Here is a 20,320-nt window from a genome sequence, read left to right on the forward strand (position 1 = left end):
ATATGGATCTTAGAGAAGTGACACAGCTGTCAGAGAAGCTGTTATCCTACTGGGTGTGACTACTGCATTCTCTGCTCAGTTCTTCAGTTTCTGTCTTCTCCAAGTGAAGCAAGCAGCCATCTCTTCCCTTCACAGAGACAGGCCTGCTTCCCCTGGTACTCCTAGAAGGGCTGAACAGAACTGGCTTCTCAGCAGCAGTGATCAGACATGGTACCTCTGAGTTTGGTGTCAGGGAGTAACTCCAAGAGAAGGAGCTTCTCTGGGAGAGGCTGTTGGAGTTCTGCTCCATACAAAGTCCACGGCTGTCAGGAATGCAGCTGGTGCAACCTCAACCATGAGTTTGTTTCCTGTAAATGTGCAAGTGTCTTCTTTGATACACTCAGATTGCACCACCAAAGATCAGACTGTTTGCACTCAGGCATTGCTGCAAGTCTTTGACAGGGGAAGGAACTGCTCTCTTTTTGGCCTCAGCACAGGTATCAAGGAAAGTCTGTGATACATTTCAAACCAAATAGGTGTTATTCTGGAACCAGACTGAAGAATTTCTCGGTGTTGTATAATAAAACCGCCTGAGTAATGTCTCATTCAGAGTGCAGATTACAGTGTCAGTGTTCAGAGTCTGGCCTTCACTGAAGCTAAATTCAACAACAGTACTCACCACCTCAGAAAAACCTACTGCTGTTCACTTTTAGCATCTTAGAACTGAATACTCTACTATTTCTGTGGTTGGCCTGGGGACAGACCACACAACTGGTCAAAGAGAGCTCCCCAGAGGACAGCCACACAGCTTCCTTCACCGAATAGAAGAGTCAGAGATGTGCCAACGCCACTCAACTCCATTTCAATATAGCACATGCAGCACAGCAAGTGCTTCTATTTCAAAGTGACCCTGGTGACACTTTTTTTGGTAAGAGTTTACATTGCTGAAGGAACTCATTTAGAAAACTGAGCATTCATATTTCATTTAGTTAAACCTGCTGAGAATGCTTATATGATTAACCCAAATGTAAGTTTTCTGAACTGTACAAACTAACTGAATGCCAAGTATCAACAACTGTCCCACAGAACAAGACTCTAGAACATGCAGTGCTGAAAAACATACCACTTTAATTTGCCTACTTACACTTAGTAAATTTGATTAAAATCAGAAAGCTCATTAATGTGCATTTTAGAACACCACTTTATGACAAGAGAACTTAAAAAAACCCAGTAGATTCCAAATTTTATTACAATTAACCGTATTTCAAACCGTAAAAATAGTTGAATACTTACAGATTTTTAGGGGTTTAAGCAGGCATTTGTAAACAACTTTGTGGTTTGCCAGTTTCACCGTGAAGGCATGGTAGCAGAGCCATTCTGCTGCCTCAGAAGGGAACATGCCAGATGCACCTTTGTTACCTAAAACAACCCCTAGAGACAGAACAGGAAAATAATGTCATTGAAAATGGTGAGCATGAAGTATGTCTCACCTCTCCTCTCCTTCTATAAAATCACTCCAAGATTTTTTACTAAAAATGTATGTAGTCAATGAAGTCTCCTATGTCAGCAGAGAACTAAAAACTAAAACTTGAAACATTTTAGTATCTTCGGAAAATTGAGTTTAAGGAAAAAAATGCATTGTGATTCCTATCATGTGCTCTCTATTTTTCATTCTTGATCTTTCTCTCAAAATTACATGATCTGACTGCACATTCAACATGCTTTATTTGTCTTAAAAAAAAAAAAAAAGCCAAACCCAAACACACTACTTCACTGCCATTAACATACCATACCTGCGTTTTTTGCTTTTAGGATAGAATAGCAGCATGACGCAGTCTCAGAGATGATCCTTAGGAAGAAATAAGGATTGTTTCTAACTTGCTGGTTGAATGGAAGTTGGAGAACACAGGCGTGGAACCTGTTCACAAAAACAGCCTATTTAATTACAAGTCATTTGCAATTTCAAGTGAAACTACAGTTACGTACCTTAGGCACTATACAACATTTAAAAGCACCCAACAGTCTTTAGCTATATCAACACTGTTAGCATATGACACCTCTGCTATATATACACAGCCCCGGAGTGTCAGATACATATGATGTTTGTTTGTAGATTCTGTCCTGAAAGATCTTGAAGCCATCTGCCTCAGTAACAGAAATCTCTTCTGAGGACAACGCCTGCCGTATATGCAGGGAAAGTTAAACTGCACATCCTCACCAATTCCGTATCACAGACCATGCAGCCAGAGAACACCCACGCAAGACAGGGCGACAGGAAGAAACAACAAAACAAAATCCCACAACAAATTCTCTTCAGGAATTCAGGAAAACAGACCCCCAAATGACATAGCATTCCACAGACCAGGATCCCTGGTTTTTTGTCTATTTGGAAGCCAATTCTATGGAAATTACTTGTGTTGTATGCTCCCCTACACCTCTGTGATGGGACATATTTTAAAACTGCTGTGGTTTTTTTTTTCTTTTTTTTTTCTTCTTTGGACTCTGGCATTATCATCCTGCTTATGCTGAACATAGTCAACAATTACAATGCTGATTTTTAATTACTCAACAATGCGTGTACTTGTTTATTAAATTAACCCAGCATAAGCGTAATCACTTCAAGAAATTCTGAAATTTTAAAATATTTAAAGGATAAACATAATTTCCACATTGCATCACAGAGCTCTGGCTGAATTAACCTGACATGCTGTTAGCACGGTGGACGGTTTTTTAAAGTTACTCTAACATAAAAACCTCTGTTAAGAGTGTTACCATAGAAGCAAACAGAAGTAACTAAGTATGTGCAACATCAGAGGAAAAACAAGATGCCCACAACACAAAATTTAAGAGTTTGACACCTCAGTGCTGTACTAGACAAGTCCAACTACACTTCTTGGACACAAGAATGATATAGGGTGAATGTGGACCAAGCTGAATTTAAGAACAAAACTAAAATTTACTTCCTAACAAGTATGAGCCTAGCAAAAGAGCAATACCTGATTTTCATAAAGAGAGAAGCACCTCTTGTACCTTTTTTGCATTAAAACAATGAGCAAACTATTACATGGTATTGCCAATCATTCAGTTTTCAACACACAGAGATTACTATTTTCTCCCAACTTGCTTATCAGTTTTAATTTCTTTCCCTTATCTTGTTTAAAACATTCACATCCTCTGCTGGTCAAGAACAGCTCATAAAACCCGAGATATTACCAGCTAAGGAGCAATTAAGACATTCTCAGCAGCTAAGAAACTGCAATTAACTTGGTAGAATGAAACCTCACTTCAGGTAAAGTTATACAGGTCAAAGTTCTATATGAATTTAATAGACACAAAGTTCTAAATATAAACTGGTTAATGAGTGATAAGGCTTCTCGTCACCCTCCTGAAGCAAAACAGGCTGCTTTTCTTGAGGTCGGCTGTCAATACCAAGAGACACTGAAAATCTATTTAGTGAAATGTCACTTAAACACACACATCAATATAATCCTGCATCATGAATCTAATAATATTATGTAAGAACAGTGTTGAAACAAGAATAACATGACTTACTACTGACATTTACCACTGCACATTTACACAGCACACTTCCTAATCCGTAGCTCCTCCATGTGTCAAGAAAGAGTAATGAAATATTCAGAGTTACTGCAGAAGACGGTGACCTACCTGTAAGCCTGAAGTAAAAATATCTTGTAGATGTTAATGAAAACTGTTCTAAGGCTGTTGATCTAGAACAGAACAGAAACAGAGCTATAGGAATACTTTAGTGACATGACAGGATTTGTTCAAGTTCAACAGCATAAGATGATTTAGAGATCTAGAGAAAAAAGCATTTTATCTTAAACGTCAGCTATTTCTTTTATGTGTTTAAATTAACAATGTTGTGAAAGCTCAATTCTGGAAGGTGCTGAGACCCTACATTTTAGTTGATGTCAGCATTTCCAAGTTATGTGGATTACCTCTCAAAATCAACTCTTTATGTTCAAAGTCAAAGCAGTTTTAATGCTCTTTATCACTAAACACAGTATTTCCAAACATTCATTTCCATATTCCCACCTGCAAATCAAGAAATAAACAATGGCATTTCAGTTTGAGGACTGTAATCAATTTGTATTTCATGTTTTTCCCCGCTGTTCTACTCGAATTGAAGGAAAGACTTGATCTGATAGAAGTACAGGTATAACTAGAAAAAAAAGAAAAAAAGTAGTTAAACTCCGTGACCTAATAGACTAAATTAAGTTCTGTAAAGTAAGCCTCATTTAACTTCACATGTTTCAGAGACTGCCTGCTAATCAATGAGCCTGTAGCTAAAAGATGACTATAACTAAATTCAATTTAGAAAGAGACTAGACATTGTGGCATTAAGACTATTAGCTGAGGAACTATTTCAATACCTCAGGGCTCAATAATTCACTCTGCTAAAAAAAACAAGTCAATAACCTTAAACACAAACTAGATGTGTTTCTAAAACACATGATCTAGCCAGACCATTATTAACGACTCCAGTGACAACCAGGTTATACTCTGTGACCCAAGCAATGCAGTAACTTGGGTTGGAAGCCACATCAGTTCACCCTGGTGTTCCAGTTACTTAAGTCTGGCTTATCAAAAGCATGGTGGCCCTTGTCACAAACACCCTCAGGAGTCCAATTAGTGTCTCCCAGACCAGTAGCACCAATGCCCTCCTCAATGTAAACTGTTTCTTTTAGAAACACAGCTAGTGAATGAATCTCTTTGGGTGTTGATTTTAGTTCTCTGTTGTTACAGGAAATAATGTAAACTCCTTTTCTAAACTGACCAAGCTTTTCTGTTTTGGAAGACTACTGAAGAACTTCACCACTCTGGTGATGCAAAACCTCCTCCTAATTTCCCACTTAAATGCATGCATGCATGGGCTGTTTATACTAAATAAGGTCAATAACACAGCAATATTATCCTTCAGTTTAAATAGTTCTGTCTTGTTAATCTTTAGCAAACGTCTAATGTCATCTCTAGTAGCCCATGTAAAGGGTCTACAGAGCTTTTAAGTAGGATACATTGTCCTGTCCTGAGTTCTATGCAATTGCTTTGTGTATACAGTCAAGGTTGCTAGTTTAAAGAGAGGTTACTTCTCCCCTGCACTACCATCTCAAGTGAACCAGAAGGAACACCTCAGATTTTGAAAGGATTACTAGTCCCTCTAGTCTATACAGAATCAATCCCAATCTGTAGTTCATGTAATACTCCTTCTTTTAGGAAGGTACAAAAAAAAAAAACCCCAATTTCAGAACAATAAATGTAGTTATATGATATCAGGTACAATAGAGTGCAAATGGCGAAAGAAGCTGAACAGAGGTGATTGAACAAACTCTTTCAGAACCATGTAGCCACCATATGGTACATGACTTCTGGTCACTAGTGACCTGTGCCACATTCGATGGTGTTAATGGTATGTACATTCCACCAGGATGAAATGAAGAAAATAGCAGGCTGCACAGCAGAATAAAATGTTTAGATTACTGTGTAAGAAACAGAAGTGTAAAATCTATTTTGCCATTAATTCAACTACACCATTCACCGGACACCCTTGTGCTTCTCAGACTATGTACAATCTACCGTAAAACTGACACTGGAGTATACAAGTCTATTTACCTGGAGTAATCGCAGTAAACCTCAAGTGTCTGTATATCTAATAATAAACCACACCACGGGATCAAACGACAATTCGGCAGCTGTTTAAATTTGGAACATCCTGGGATATCATCAACAGGAAAATTCACGACTGTCTTATTGGGGTTTATTAAAAAGCCATATTCGGGAATACCTGTTGCTAGAGTCCTAAAACAGATACAAACAGTTAGCCTAACTCCCTCCACAACAGCAAACAAAAAAATCCCACCATGCTGCAAGACACATATGATCCTGCATAAAAGGACAGAAACCAAAGAATAAAGAGAACCACAGCCAACTCTTTAGGTTAAGGAACATAGCTAGAAATAAACAAAACTGAAGATATTAGAGGTTAACAAATACATAAAATAAATAAGCTTAAGGATACGAGGATAACGGAGAAAAACTTTTAAAGTTAATGCAAATTAAAAACTTAAGCCATGAAACATTTGAGACAAGCTGCATAAACCACACCCACAGAAACTACTGACATCAAAATCACTAGAAAAAGACAGATGAAGAGTTACTGGTTTTGAAAGTTAACAAAACCAAGGAGAATCCACATAACAGGAACCTCATTTATCTGATTAAATGTTTTCAACTTTCACCACAAAGTTTTCCCTAAGGACGTTTTCATTGCCAGAATGCCTGCTGATCACCTACTACACACTGGATCAGCAGTGTCATCTCATGGACAAGCAGCAGTTTGTCTTACTTGGCAGTGTACTCATGGGCAGGCTTCATCTTTTAAAAAGTGAGAGGAAGATGTAGGCTCTTGTTGGGGAGTAATAGTCATAATGCTGTCTCCTCAAAAATAATTTTTCAAGTCCCCCAGTTCTCATACTACATTAGAAAAAACTTACTACTCCATTTGTGGCAGAGAGTTCATAGGATCTGTAAGCAGTTCTGGAAAACTTGCACAGAAGTGGCCTGTCTACAGAAAATCAACACAGCTGATGCAGGAGTTCACATAGAACAAAGATGCAGATAACTTCAAAGGGCAAGTAGGACAATATCTGCAATGCTACTGCAAGTGACACTATACTGAAAAGATGTTATAGAGATTAACAGCTTGAGGCATCCCCAGCCTCTTAGTTTGACTTATCATTTCCAGAACTGTAAATCCACACATCCCTAGAAATTTTGTTCTGTTCTGATAAGGAAATGAGGACAAATGAAGTCTTCAAAGTACACTATCCACCACTTAGTAAAATTTATACTTCAAACTGTACTTAATTGATCTTCCCATCACCTTTCAGGCTCACAACAGAGATGCATCTTTCCAACTATTGAAAAGCATGATGCAACTGACTGCATTGCAGATGCTAAGCTTTTCTTCAAGACCTCTTCTTTGGATCCTTAAAACTGCCTTTGGCATCAGCAGAACTCTTCTTGGACACTGACTGTACATTCACTCCACAGCAACCAGGAACCTCTTTTGAGGCCTAATTTTAAAAAAAGATAGTTCTGAAGAACTCTAAAGCATTACCGTTTGAAAACTGTGTGAGCTGCATGCTGCCATGCTATCAGTATCTTCAAATACTCACCCCAGAATATTAGTGACCAGAAAATTCTTAGCAATATTGAATCAGAGAAAAGTTGCATTCTTTCCCTGGGAACAGAAGGTAGCAGCATGCCTGCCCAATAAAAGTATTTTAAGAATGTAACTAAGAGTCTTAACAATTTAAGGGAAAATGGTCTTAAAATGTAACTGTCAGCTGCTGTGGTTAGTCTGGCACTAGGAATTGTTGCTAGATGCTCTATCAAGGTCAAAAGCTAAGTCACTCATTGACACTTCAGCAGGAATCCCCCACCATCTGAGCTGCAACAGATTGTTAGTTGGCCATCAAGAATGTAGCTATTAGGATTCTTCCCAGGCACAGGCTACCAGTAAGGACTCCAAAACAGCCCTTGATTATTAACCCATGAAACAAATATACCCGTATATACAAGCATGTATAAAGATGAAAAAGATCAACCTAAAAGGTGTTAATGCTTATTACTTCGAAGACTATGTCTTTAACAGCATACCTTAGGAAAGTTCTTGCCTGCATTAAATGTGGTGTAACCAGCAAAAAGTCATCTATGAGACGTATTAGGACTCTGTAATCAAGAAGAAACTCATGTTAGATTTTTTTATATGTAATCCTTTCAAATTTTTGTCATACTCTTCATAGCAACAATGTGCCCATTTTAATTCACAAGTAGGTAGAGGCCAATATAATCTCCAGAGTCTCATGAAGAAATTCTCAGTTCTGCTTCTTTCCTAAAAACAAATGGGAAAAAAAAAAAACAAAGGAAGAAAGCAAAGGAGCTGGCTACATGAAACATGACAGACTCCACAGTAGCTTCTTGGATGCAGGGTTTTACACTTTTCCAAGGGAGAATTTGCAGTATCTTTATCCACAGGACAAGAAAAGGAGGTGTAATACCAGGTACACAAGCAGATACAAGATTCTTGAGGTGCTCTAACTCTGTATCTTTGTTTACCATGTAATAACTTGTTTGTGAAGCTATAACTTAAATGTAAAACAGACTACTGTCTACCACTGTAAGGGCTGGAATTTTCTTTTTCAACAGAATTCAGGTCCCAAGCATGCCCATATTTTTCTGATAAATCCTGCCTAGCAGATCATAGAGAGGAAACTCTGGAGATGATCTAGTCTCCTCTTCAAAACAGGAGTACTGCCATCACTATAATCAGATCAGCTGCACCTTTGCCTAGCCAAGCCAATAGCCAGGCTATTTTTTTGACTTAAAGGCCAAACGAAACTATCCAAATCACTCAAACAGACACCTAAGTAACATTGTAAAATCTGCTCTATATAAAAACAGCTGCTACATTAAAGAGTGCATTCTTCTCAATCAGTTTAATTATTTCAGTACATATAAACAACATCCTTTGAAAGCAAAACAGCTGTTTAGACTTGTGTCATGGTTTGAGCCCAGAGGGCAAGTGAGCACCACAGTCACTCACTCACTCACTCACCCCTTCCCCCCCTCAGGAACGGGAAGGAGAAAATGTAACAAAAGGCTCGGGAATCGAGGTAAGGACTGGGAGGGATCACTCACACATGACAGACATGGGCAAAAGACAGACTCAACTGGGGAAGAAAAAGAACATCAATGTAATTCAGACACTAACAACACTTAACAGAGTAGGACAGTGAGAATCATTACCACATCTTAAAAACAGCTTTCCTCCCACCCCTCCCTTCTTCCCAGGCTCAGCTTTGCTCTTGATTTCTCTACCTCCTCCCCGTCAGTGGCGCAGGGGACGTGAAATGGGGGATGCAGTCAGTCCAGCTGCTCCTTCCTCTTCAGGAGGACTCCTCGCATTCTTCCCCTGCTCCAGCGTGGGGTCCTTCTCGTGGGAGACAGTTCACAAACTTCTCCAACGTGAGTCCTACCCACGGGCTGCAGATCTTCACAAACTTCTCCAATGTGGGTCCCTCCCATGGGCTGCAGTTCTCCCAGCAACAGACTGCTCCAGTGCGGGCTTCCCTCAGAGTCCTGGCCTTCAGCCACAGCCACCTGCTGGGGTCCTCCACAGGCTGCAGGTGGGCATCTGCTCCACTGGTGACCTCCATGGGCTGCAGGGGGACAGCCTTACCTCTCACCACGGGCTGCAGGGGAGTGTCTGCTCTGGCGCACCTCCCCCCCGCCCCCTCCTCCTCCTCCCTTATTCCACTGACCTCGGTGTTTGCAGAGGTGTCCTCCTTACAACTCCAACTCCTATTCCCATGTTGCCCTTCTTAAATATGTTATCACAGAGGCGCAGCCACCATCACTAATTGGCCCAGCCTTGGTGCAAAGACTGGTACAACTTGGGAGCCGGAGGAACTTCGAGAAGCTTCTCTCAGGGACCACCGCTTTAGCCCCCTACCCTGCTGCCAAAAGCCGCCGTCACACACACAAGCCCAGCACAACTTGTATCATCACAGCATCCTGAAGCCTATGAGAACTCTACTACTTTTGTAGGGAAATGTTTAAAATTCTGAGGCTTTCCATTACCCAGTGAGCCTCCCAAGAAGAGACACCAGGCAGATGTACTTATCTGGAGTACCCCTACACACTTCTCAGTTTCTTTTTTCTTTTTTATGACAGAATTCACAGCAATGGAGGAAGATGTGTGAACACAGAGAAGCTTCGGGGTCCAGCTCATGCCTAAAGACCCTAATCTGGGATTCCTATGGAGGAAAAAGGGACCCCGAAGTTTTTACAGCTAATAAAGAGGTAGAGCTTTTATCAGGCTAGCTTTCTGTCAAGCTCCTAAGAAGCAAGTATGAACAGGACACAAAGACTTAGAAGATGCACGAAGAGCCACACACGGCTTCAAACAAGAACCAACATGTCTTGTAAAAAAACTGCAATAAAGCTGTGACCTTGATAAAATGTTAAGATTTACAGACAGTGGATTGGAAAGTCTTCAGGCAGAAGCCTGAAGTATCAGAAAGCCTGTAACAAGCATCCCATCTCGCTGAGGACAAAAGACTACAGACACTGTGGGAATGAGTGTGGGAGAACCATAAACTTCTTAGATGCACAAGAGCAGCTTCTCAGACTCTTTATAGCAACCCTAAATACTATGCTCTTTGTAAGAATAAGTTTCCTACCCACAGATCTGGGAAAGCTTCTTTTCAGCACTTTTCTTCCCAATCTTATGACAAACAGGGAAATTCCCCTACAAAACAACTACAGTGACACCGAAACTGCAGAGATGTTTGTGTGCACTGCACTCCTAATGCAGAGTTGGAAATCCTTGAAATTCAAAATTAAACTTCAGAGAAAATGTCTAACATATATACTATATATGATGCATTACTATAACAGAGCACAGAACAGAGTACCCCTACCCATCCTGCTGTACTCCACAGAGCAATTTGTTTTCCATGTCTCCATAGCATAAGCTGCAAAGTAGGGTTGACAAAATGGAGCCTTGTGGAATTCCACAGCACTGTAAGTAGTACCTAGTAAAGAATAAAAGAAAAAAAAAATCTAAACATGCAACAATGTTCCAATAGCCATTATACATTTACTTATTTTTTCAAGTACAACATTTATGTTTCAATAAGAAATATGCTACATGCTTGCTAGTTAGCCTTACTTAAAATTGTTTGTTCTTTCCTCTAAGAATCTAAATGTTTCCAGAAGTTTTCAGTTAAACAGTGAAAAAAAAAACCCTAATAAGCATATTCCTCTCTTCTTAACAAACTCCAGTAGACAACTGTCATTAAATGAAAGAAATTTTATAACTGATCTCAAACCACAATGCCTCCCTCCTCCTTCAGCTGCAGAGCCATGCTTCATTTAAGTTTTGTAATTCTTTGTTACACCTTACACAGCGTCAAAAGAAGTGTTCTTGTACGAGAAACAAAGTGTACCGAACAAATCTTCCAAACTATAATTTACCTATTTATTTATTTATAATTATTATCCAAACAGGCCCTAGCAGGAGCCCACTAAAATCTGACAAACTGAAGCTCATACTGTACATCTACATCAGGAATTAAATTCGGCTGGATTTTGAGATGGAACACTTCCAACTTTTCTCAGAAAAGCAGACATCCACATTAAATTCAAATATAATGTTCACCACTATCAAATCTTGCTAAGTTTTCTGGAAAAAAGCTCTTTCAGCAGCACAAGTCATAATAAAAATATTTAACTAAGAAATAATTTAAATAAATAATTTAAATTGAGGTGTTTATTCTTTGTTTGTACTTGCATGTCATGATCTGGCCAAGGAAAAATATTTTCTTGGGGTTTTGTTTTTGGTTTGTTTTGTTTTCCACAAATATATATCACTTTAAGGCAATTTCTGATGGCTTAGTCCAATAGAGCATGTGATTTGGTTTTACACATCCCAGTTATATACTGTAAATCACATTTATTTCCTCATTTAACTACTCAGGCATAAAGCTATTTTACTTCTAATTAGGAGAAACCACTACATTGTGTGAAATGCTAACCCTTACTACTTATAATTATACTCAACCTCCCCGCCCCGGCTTGAGAAGTTCACTGAAGTTGTCAGCTGTCATTTTGCAAAAGAGTAAAATCTTGATTTGTTTCTCATGGCTTCAAAGAACTCATATATGCATAGCCAGGGGGAAGTTCATTAATACTTCCTGTATCTCATTACTTGCATAAAGCCAGTAAGACCACACATAGTAACAGTAACGTATCACATCTAGATATGATATCGAAGACAGAGTTCCCCGTTACCTTGTGGTTTTTTCTATGCCATCAGCAACAGAATGAGTATGCCTCACAAAACCCAAGGGAATTATTTTCACAACACTTCTCTGAAGAAGTAGTGAGATATATCATAATGTCCATTTTCCTATTACTACATGAATGGCTTAGTGAAACCGAAGAGAATGAAATTACGCAGCTGGACACCAGAGCCACACACTACATTCTAGCAGTGATCTTTACCTGTGTTTCGAGTCATCTGCAAATTTTTCTAGCAGTAATTTTACATTTTTCCAGACTTTTGATAAATATATCAAATGTTATTAAAATATTCTTTCTAGATCCCCAGCTCAACAACCAGCATTTTTCTCAAAACATCAAGTGAATGGTGACTAACTGTGATGGCTTTTTGAGAACCATCAGTTAAAGAGTGTATTCATTTACTAAACTTATGTGCAGTTTGGGGATTTTTTTTTGAACAAATGAGAATGAGCTACTTAAAAGGGGCACACTCATTCCAAGACAAACAGTATTGGCTGAAAAAAAGCTGTGACTGAATTTAAGTAAGTGTAAAGTTGGCTTTGTCAGGGTGTGCTTTCTTTAAATCCAATAAGCTTTCATTAAACATACTGATGTTGGTTAGCCCTTATTAACATCATGCCACGTCACATTCTCATGTTCCTGCCAAAGGGAGTGTAAGCATCAATGCTAGAAAAACCTATAAATGCTCTTCTATTTGCTTCCTTGAAAGCTTTCCTCCCCCTCACTCAATCCTGTGAGATTAAGTATTTTAAAATAAAAGTATTTTTTCAAGAGCAAGAAGCTATTAATTATAATATACCTCATTCTGAATTTACAAATAAAGATCATGTAAGTACTTGCTTTCTAGACATGATAAACATTTGCCACCTAGAGGCAAAATATAAATACTAGATAAGTATCTAGCAACACAAGAAGAAATGTGCATTACTGCCCTCTATAACATCTGATTCCTAATTCTGGAGTTGCCAATAATTTTAATTTCTATTGTTATTACCTTTTATTTTTATTGTAACTTGCCAAATAGCATGGTCATGCAGAAAAGGTTTAATTTTGCACTACAGGGAAATGACTAAGACTTTTGCATGATTGTTTGGGTGTTACCTTGCTTTTGTTCACCACTATGGATCCCAACATTTGAAAATATTTTTCTTTTGAACTACCATCTGCAGTTTTAAATGAAGGAGGTTACATATTTATAGAAGAATGCATTCTGTGTATAGTTAACATCATCCAGGTGGGAAAGAGACATTTTATTCAATATAAATCTGATTCCAACTCTTCATGCTTTTATGAAGCTTAAACTGATAAACAGATTTCAAATTAACATGAAATAAAAAACTTTAAAAGACAGCTAGCAAAAATCCTGAGCCAATTAAAAGTATCCTGCTTAACAGAAAAAAAACACCAACCAAAAAAACCAAACACACTACTGAAAGAAAAACTAACTTCTTTTTTACCTGTTCCCAATCTCCAGGATGTTGTTATGTATCATTTGAAGAAAAAAAGTAAACAGGCTGGAACTTGTCTCATTAAAAGTTAAGCTCTAGAAATGGGGCAAAAGAAAACAAGATTTGTACTTTAGAAATGTACTGAAACTAAAAATACAGTATAAACTTAAAAGATACACAGAAACCTTTACGAAAAGTGATACTGTAGTAGGTCAAAACTCTAAGGTAAGAAAAAAACCCATCTAAACCCAAGATCTGAATATACACACTAAAAAGGTGCTCACATCCAACAAGTGAATGGTGCAGTTCTTTTTCTATTTTGCTTTAGGAGAAAAGCAGTTTTGATTGGTGTTACATGGGAAAATAGTCAAATAGAACATTTAAAATGACTTAAGTGCCGGTATATTATATTGGATCATTACGATGTATGAGACCTTGCTCTTTTGACCACTTTTTATCCCACAGGACAATTTCTTTAGCTGTCATGTTCTTTACGATTCCCCAAGTATAGATACACGCACTTGCCAGTTCTGCTGCAAAACACATTCTTTGTCACACTTTACCAATGATTCCATGTGTGACTGTCCACCCAATATTTATGAAGCTTTTTATGTTAAAAACTGTGTAGTAAAAAATTCATTTAGAGCAGTTTAAATGACTTTGACAATGACTTCATGAGAATTAAAGCAAAATTACTTCCTATTTGCATAGATTAGACATGAGACAAATGCACCCAGCTTTTGATAGAGCCATGCAAGATCATGGTTATTTGTACTGAAAAGCTAACGTGATGTACCTGTGGTACAGACACCCAGGCTGCCATGATACTTTTCTCAGAATACTTTTCTTTTTAAAGTAATGACACACACACACACAAAGTGTTTTCAAATGTAAAATATTTTGAAATAGAATGCTGCTGTTCATGTAATATCTAGCATACTTATCTAAATCAGATGCCCACTGGAAAAAAGAACAAAACAAAACCTACATACACATCATCAGAGACCCAGCTAGTTTTCATTTTCATCCATGTACTAATTAGGCTCGCTGCACTTTGTAGGATCCTGGAATTGTGCACCACCCACACTGTATATGCTACTCCTATGTCCATAGATGTACAAGATCATTTTACTTGTATATTAGAAGCATAAATTACTCTGTGAGAAAATCTTCCACTGGCAAGTTTAGGGGAAAAAAAAAAAAAAATCTAACGAGGAAGTAGGCCATGACAAAATACCTGTCTGGTCATCTGATGCTCTGGAATCTTGTAGGTTGTTATCATGGAACACCATGATGTCAAGCAATAAAGTATTAAGAAATTGAGCATATCACCTACTTCTATGACTTTCTCTGTCATGCTCCTTGCACAGAAGGAAGTCTTGGGAACAAACATTTGGAATTAGTACAGTTCTCTGCAGCACAAGAATGAAAACAACAGAAGGATGCTTGCTTCTTGTAACAAACCATCAGTTAGAGTAAATTTAAAATACATATAATTTCTAACCATACTTTAATTCACTGAAAGTGAGAAATCTCTTCAAAACAAAAAATACAAGAGTTGATCTTCTTTGTGTTGCATTTTAACTCATCTACAGAAGAGTTCATTCTTATCAACCTTGGCAGGTAATCATTAAAATAAGCAAACTGTGTAGTCTGCTATTCAAGATGCCACATCTATTTCCTTAGCTACTTAGCTTAGAGTACATTTCGCTCATTCTTACTTCTGTACATTTTGGAGATAGCAAGTGTTGAAGCCCTTCTTTACTAGGTAGTTAATTTCTCACTTGAGAACTGCTGCAAACAATGAAATTAAGACAGGAAAAAGAAACACTGGTTAAAATGTAAGTTTGAGACAACAATGAGAAAATCTGGGAAAAGTCTAGGACATTTTGTCAGATTTCTTGCCTGGTGCACTCCTTCCACTGAACACTGAGAGCCTGTTACAAAAAAAATCAAAGAAAACATGACAAAAATCTTTCTACAGGAGGTGCTGGGTAACTAGAAGAGAGGTGGTGTCATCAAATAATATGTACATTCAGTTAAAAACCCCAATCTTCCTCCAATTCTTCTGTAGCTTTCTTTTTCAGTCCCAATATTTACCTGTTCAACTACTATTGCATTTTGCAATGAGGCATTCTCCTGAAGCTGGGACACAAACTGCTTCATGTCTGGCATGAAATCCTTGAAAGTAGAAACCTGTATATTGAGTGTAAAGAAATAAATGACAAAAGCAATAGAAAATTCAGTACCAGACTCTTTTATTCAGTGAAGGGCAAAGGGCCAGCCTTACCGCATTATTTTAATCCAACAATTCTGCTATTGTTAAAATGAAATATCTCCCTCACGTATCTCTACTTCCACAATACATTTATCTTTATTCTTACTAATGCTGAGTAAAAAGTACAAAGTAAAAAAAAAAAAGCTTTGCTACCTCTGGAAAATATCCAACACTTTTAATAAAGTTTTTATAAGTAACTGCCTAATTCAAATTGTGACTAAAAAAAGCTATAAAAAAAATATTCCTCGGACCAAAATACATCTACAGCAACAAATAGAAGAAAACAGCAATTCATACATGTCTCCTATAGAACCTCCTGGCTTTTCCACTTGTGGTAATCATAATCACGGCATAGCGCCGTATGCAGTAGACAGTTCTTTTCTCAGGGTTTAAGATCCGTGAAATCACTTCCACAAGTTTATTGTGAGGAATGGTATCATAAGCCCTGGACACATCAGCCTGAAATAGAAGAAATATTTTCCATTATGTATTCATCAGTATCACTGTAAACACTGTGGTAGTATGAAGAAAGTATTGTTGTAGTATGTAAATGAGGCTGAAGAATAAATCACATAGGAGTGAAATTATTGCATCATTCAGTCCAAATTTGTGACAAAACAAAAACTCATTGCCTATCTGCAAAACTCTTCCTCACTCATCAATGAGTTTTCCCTTACGAGGTATAACCAAACCATCAGTTTTAGCACAATTCTTGCTATTAACAGATGATATCATATGCAACCTTAAATCTAACACTGAACCTTTGAATCACTTAACTATAGTTCACTGCTGATATTTTCATATGTTTAAATGTTTTAAGAAACCTTCCTCTCCATATGATAATGGAGGTGACACCTTAAGACTTTTGGAAAGCAGCAAACCCAGATGTTTTAGCTTTCCTAAACCTCATATTGCAATCTTAACTCTGCTTTTATAAATTGTCACAGTCAAAATTCAAAACCTTCTGAAGAAGCAACCATCTTAGGAGAACTACGTCAATGATGTGATTCTTTGGCTTGAAAGATAACCAATCACTGAAAGTAATTTCAGGACAGGATGACAACTGACATATGAGACCACAGGAAAGGAATCCCACTGTAATATATATAAATCTGTGTAATTTGCATACACCTGTATAAATCTCCTCAATTCAAAGCTATGAATTGAGCTCAAACACAAAAGGTTGCCTGCTAGACATAACTGAAAAACACAAGTGTTCAGAAGAAACTCCTTCAAATAGTGGGATATGACAAGCACTGATTTTTTTCAAGTGGGAGAAGAAACTTGTTGGAGAGACACTAGAGTTCAAGTGTTCATTTTCAATAGAAATTAATGACACTGAGATAGAAGAGACCTATTTTTAAAAAGATGTTGAATTTATCCAAATGCACATAGCGAGATTTTTCTGGTTTTCCTTTGGGAAGACAGCCCTAAAAGCACATCTGAGTTTATATCTTTGTCCCATTTTTATACCCTAGAAAATGTAACTGCAAAAATGTACTGTATATGCAGAAGCAAGAGCTGCTACCTGAGAGAAAGACGGACAGAAAAATATTCAAGTAAAGGAAGTGCTACTGCAGGGACATCTTTCCCCTCAAAAAAACAACCAACCCTCTACCCCAAAAAAACAACTGGAGTCTGTGTTAGGTATGCACAAAAGTTTATTCTGAAGAATAAATAATTATGCAGTCAGATCACAGCTATTACAGCTATGAAAGTATCTGCACAAGTTGACTCTGAAAAGTTAGTTTGGATATGTAATTAAAAAGACATACCTTTACATAGTAGAAATGAGGAATTTCACCATCTGATTCAAGAACCTTTGTAACAAACTTCTTCCACATCTTGTAGATATCATCTTTCCCAAACACTGAAGAGCCAATAAAACTGGTGTTTATAGTCCGTTCATAATTTAACACACTAAATAGATTTTTCAGTCGAGTGTTGTAGTGATGCATCTAAAGAGACCAAAGAGAATCATCTTAAAGTACGTCGAAACAGATTAAATTCTGTGCAATACAGAGATTTCACACTGAGATTAACTACGAGATTAAATTTATACATTTACTATGTTATTTTGGTCAACTGCAGTTTTCAAAAAGCCTGAATATAGCTGTAGTAACTACTTGGAAGCGATAAAACAGCCTCAGGGATTTATTGGGGGTTTTTGTACATTTAAATCCCATAGAAAACGTTTTTTTTCTGTACTTGACTCCTGGAAATCAAGGTGTAATAGTTAAGGAGATAAATAGGTGGACTCCAGAAAATAAAACAGTCACCAATTGGAAGGTAACTTCTTAAATATCATTCATTCTCTCTCCTGGAGGTTATCCCCACAACAAGAACAGCAAAAAGAACATGTGCCTGGAGACTTAAGGTAAACTCCAACTGCACCATCAGTTGAGCCTCTGGAGGTACTTTATGCAAGTACGTTAGCAAAGATTTAACTCTCAGCTATGGGAATAGTAAAGTACACCAGAGTGGCAGTGAAGTCATGCACGCTGATTAGCTCAGTAAACGCCTTAAGGAAAAAAAAAGTATTGACAGACCTGGCAACAAAGAATGTTGAGAGGCACACTACCGAAGAAAATACACAAACTGCACATGTAGAGTAGTTATGAATCAGTTTAGAACTTCAGAGAAATCCTCTAAAAGGTACACACAGAATATAAAAGCGCTCTTACTCTCAATGCTAGTATTGTGATCATGATACGGACACACTGAAACTACTAATTATGGAAGCATTCCAATTAATCTGAAAACATTCCTTTTTGCATGGAAAAATCAATTACAGTGAAAAGCTGGCAAAACTAAAGCACACCAAAAATGTTTAGTGTACTACTGCCACTGCCTCCAAAACAACTTGATCTAACTTCACTGTTTTACATAAGCAATTATGTTCACTCATTGGCTGATCTTGCAAAATGTTTTTGACCATTTTATAAAACAAAGATTTCCAAAAATTAAGATGCTTTCCTGAATTATTGTAGTGGTATCTTTTCTGTTACAGGCCAAGCTCCTAAGAAAAACAGTCAAAAGGGTAGAGATGTAGCTCAAAGTTAAATAGAAGCAGCAAGATCAAAGTAATCATCAGTAGAAAAGTTCCTCCTTTCCTTCCTAATGAGCATATCCCAGGATGATTCACCTTTTCACAGGCTTTCACCTTTTCACAAAGCTGATGGCCATATGGATGTTAGCAGGTGAGTCAATAAAAGAAAATTGAGACTGGCTTCAAACCCAGTTTGAACAAGACCTGAGAAACCTGGAGTCGCAGTAATCACAGTAGCTCCTCATTCTCATGTTAGAAGGAATTCCCTTGAGCCTCTTAATTCCTCAGAACAGGTGTAATCCACAGAGTTGTTAACATTTTTGCAAAACCTAAAGATCTGCTGGAATCTCTGCAGAATGCAGTAAAAGACTGTAAGCTCTCAGACAAATCAGATCTTTTAGAACCCTGCTGCCTCCCAGTGCTTTGAGTTGCCCATCAAAAATAAATAATAATAAAAAAATACCGGTTCAAATGAAAAAGGAAGAAGGATGTAAAGCAAATTTGTAAAACCTTTGAAACAAAACAAAACCTACACTGACTTGAGGATAAATTCACAGAACTGGTCTCATTTCACCATGTCTTTTGCAGCAAAATTTGAGAGCTGCCCAAGAAGATGGTTTGCTGGATATTTGGGAGATTAGCTCTGGCAATGCATCTGGATACATTCCAGCACTGAGCTACAGAAGCTGGCCAAGACCACCCCTACAATTCCAAACTGGCTTCCAAATTCCAAAACCTGGAATATTGTCAGACAGAAAGAACTGCAGGATCATCTTCATTCTACAATTTAAATGCTAGGAGGAAAGTGGAGAGCAGAGACAAGCTGGATATGGTACAGGATAAAAAACTGGAACAGAGTGCAGGATAAAAGGCCATGACAGAAACAAACTGAGTAGCCATGCAGGTTTTGGAAAAAAAAAAACCCAAAACAAAACATCACTTCCATTTGGTTGGAAGCCCTAAACTGATGAATAAGATGATTGTTTTGCAGTGGATACTTTTCTCTGTCTCAGTCTACTACCTAAGAGAGGTAACACTACCACCACCTTTTCTTTCATGGATACAGGAAAATCATTAGCTATGCTTTGTGATCGGTTTACACAGATGAGGTCTGTCTAACAGCTGAAGACATTAGTGCCCTCAGGCATCTGTCAGCACTCTCCAACAGAAGTCTATCGCTCCCACTTTTCAGTAGATACAGATATTCCCTCTCAGCTCCAGGGCAGACAGATTAGCTCAAATCACTTGACCAAATTGCTTGACTTCGAACCTTCCTCTTTTTCAATATATTCATGTCATCCTTTATGCCAGATCTGTTACAGGAGCAATAGCACCTTTAAAGCACTGCAGCTATTTCCAAATTAACTGTGTGCATACTCCCAAATCTGACAGTCTGATTGTCACAAAAACTATGAAGAAGTAACACTTCAGAACAGCTTTTAGTTGATGCCCTGTAAATCTGGTCTGGGATCACATACTGAACAGTAAGTACTAAGAAGCCACTGACCTCTCACCCATTTGGGGAACATTCAGTCTTGTGCACTAAATGGGACTCAGCCTTAAGGAAAAACAATTAATGCAGTCATGTAAGATAGTGAAACTGAGTTCCCACTATGTCTTGTGGTTAGCTGACCTGTTTATTCTGTGCACTGCATGGTCTGTCTCCGTTCCCACATC

At 37.9% G+C, this 20,320-nt stretch overlaps 1 protein-coding gene across 1 annotated transcript in view; it reads right to left on the reverse strand.

Annotated features, from left to right (window-relative positions):
* Positions 1-20,320, reverse strand: part of TERT (telomerase reverse transcriptase) — a 36,267-nt gene that overhangs the window by 4,329 nt on the left and 11,618 nt on the right. The window contains exons 5-15 of the mRNA XM_074875778.1: positions 17,370-17,552; positions 15,892-16,053; positions 15,417-15,512; positions 13,326-13,411; positions 10,485-10,598; positions 7,660-7,731; positions 5,611-5,796; positions 4,036-4,162; positions 3,646-3,707; positions 1,773-1,897; positions 1,273-1,410 (exon numbers count right to left, since the gene is read on the reverse strand). Of these exons, the coding sequence (XP_074731879.1) occupies positions 1,273-1,410; positions 1,773-1,897; positions 3,646-3,707; positions 4,036-4,162; positions 5,611-5,796; positions 7,660-7,731; positions 10,485-10,598; positions 13,326-13,411; positions 15,417-15,512; positions 15,892-16,053; positions 17,370-17,552 (1,351 nt within the window). The remainder of the gene's footprint in view (positions 1-1,272; positions 1,411-1,772; positions 1,898-3,645; positions 3,708-4,035; positions 4,163-5,610; positions 5,797-7,659; positions 7,732-10,484; positions 10,599-13,325; positions 13,412-15,416; positions 15,513-15,891; positions 16,054-17,369; positions 17,553-20,320) is intronic.

Source organism: Strix uralensis, chromosome 1, assembly GCF_047716275.1.
Source record: "Strix uralensis isolate ZFMK-TIS-50842 chromosome 1, bStrUra1, whole genome shotgun sequence".
NCBI classification, from domain to species: domain Eukaryota; kingdom Metazoa; phylum Chordata; class Aves; order Strigiformes; family Strigidae; genus Strix; species Strix uralensis.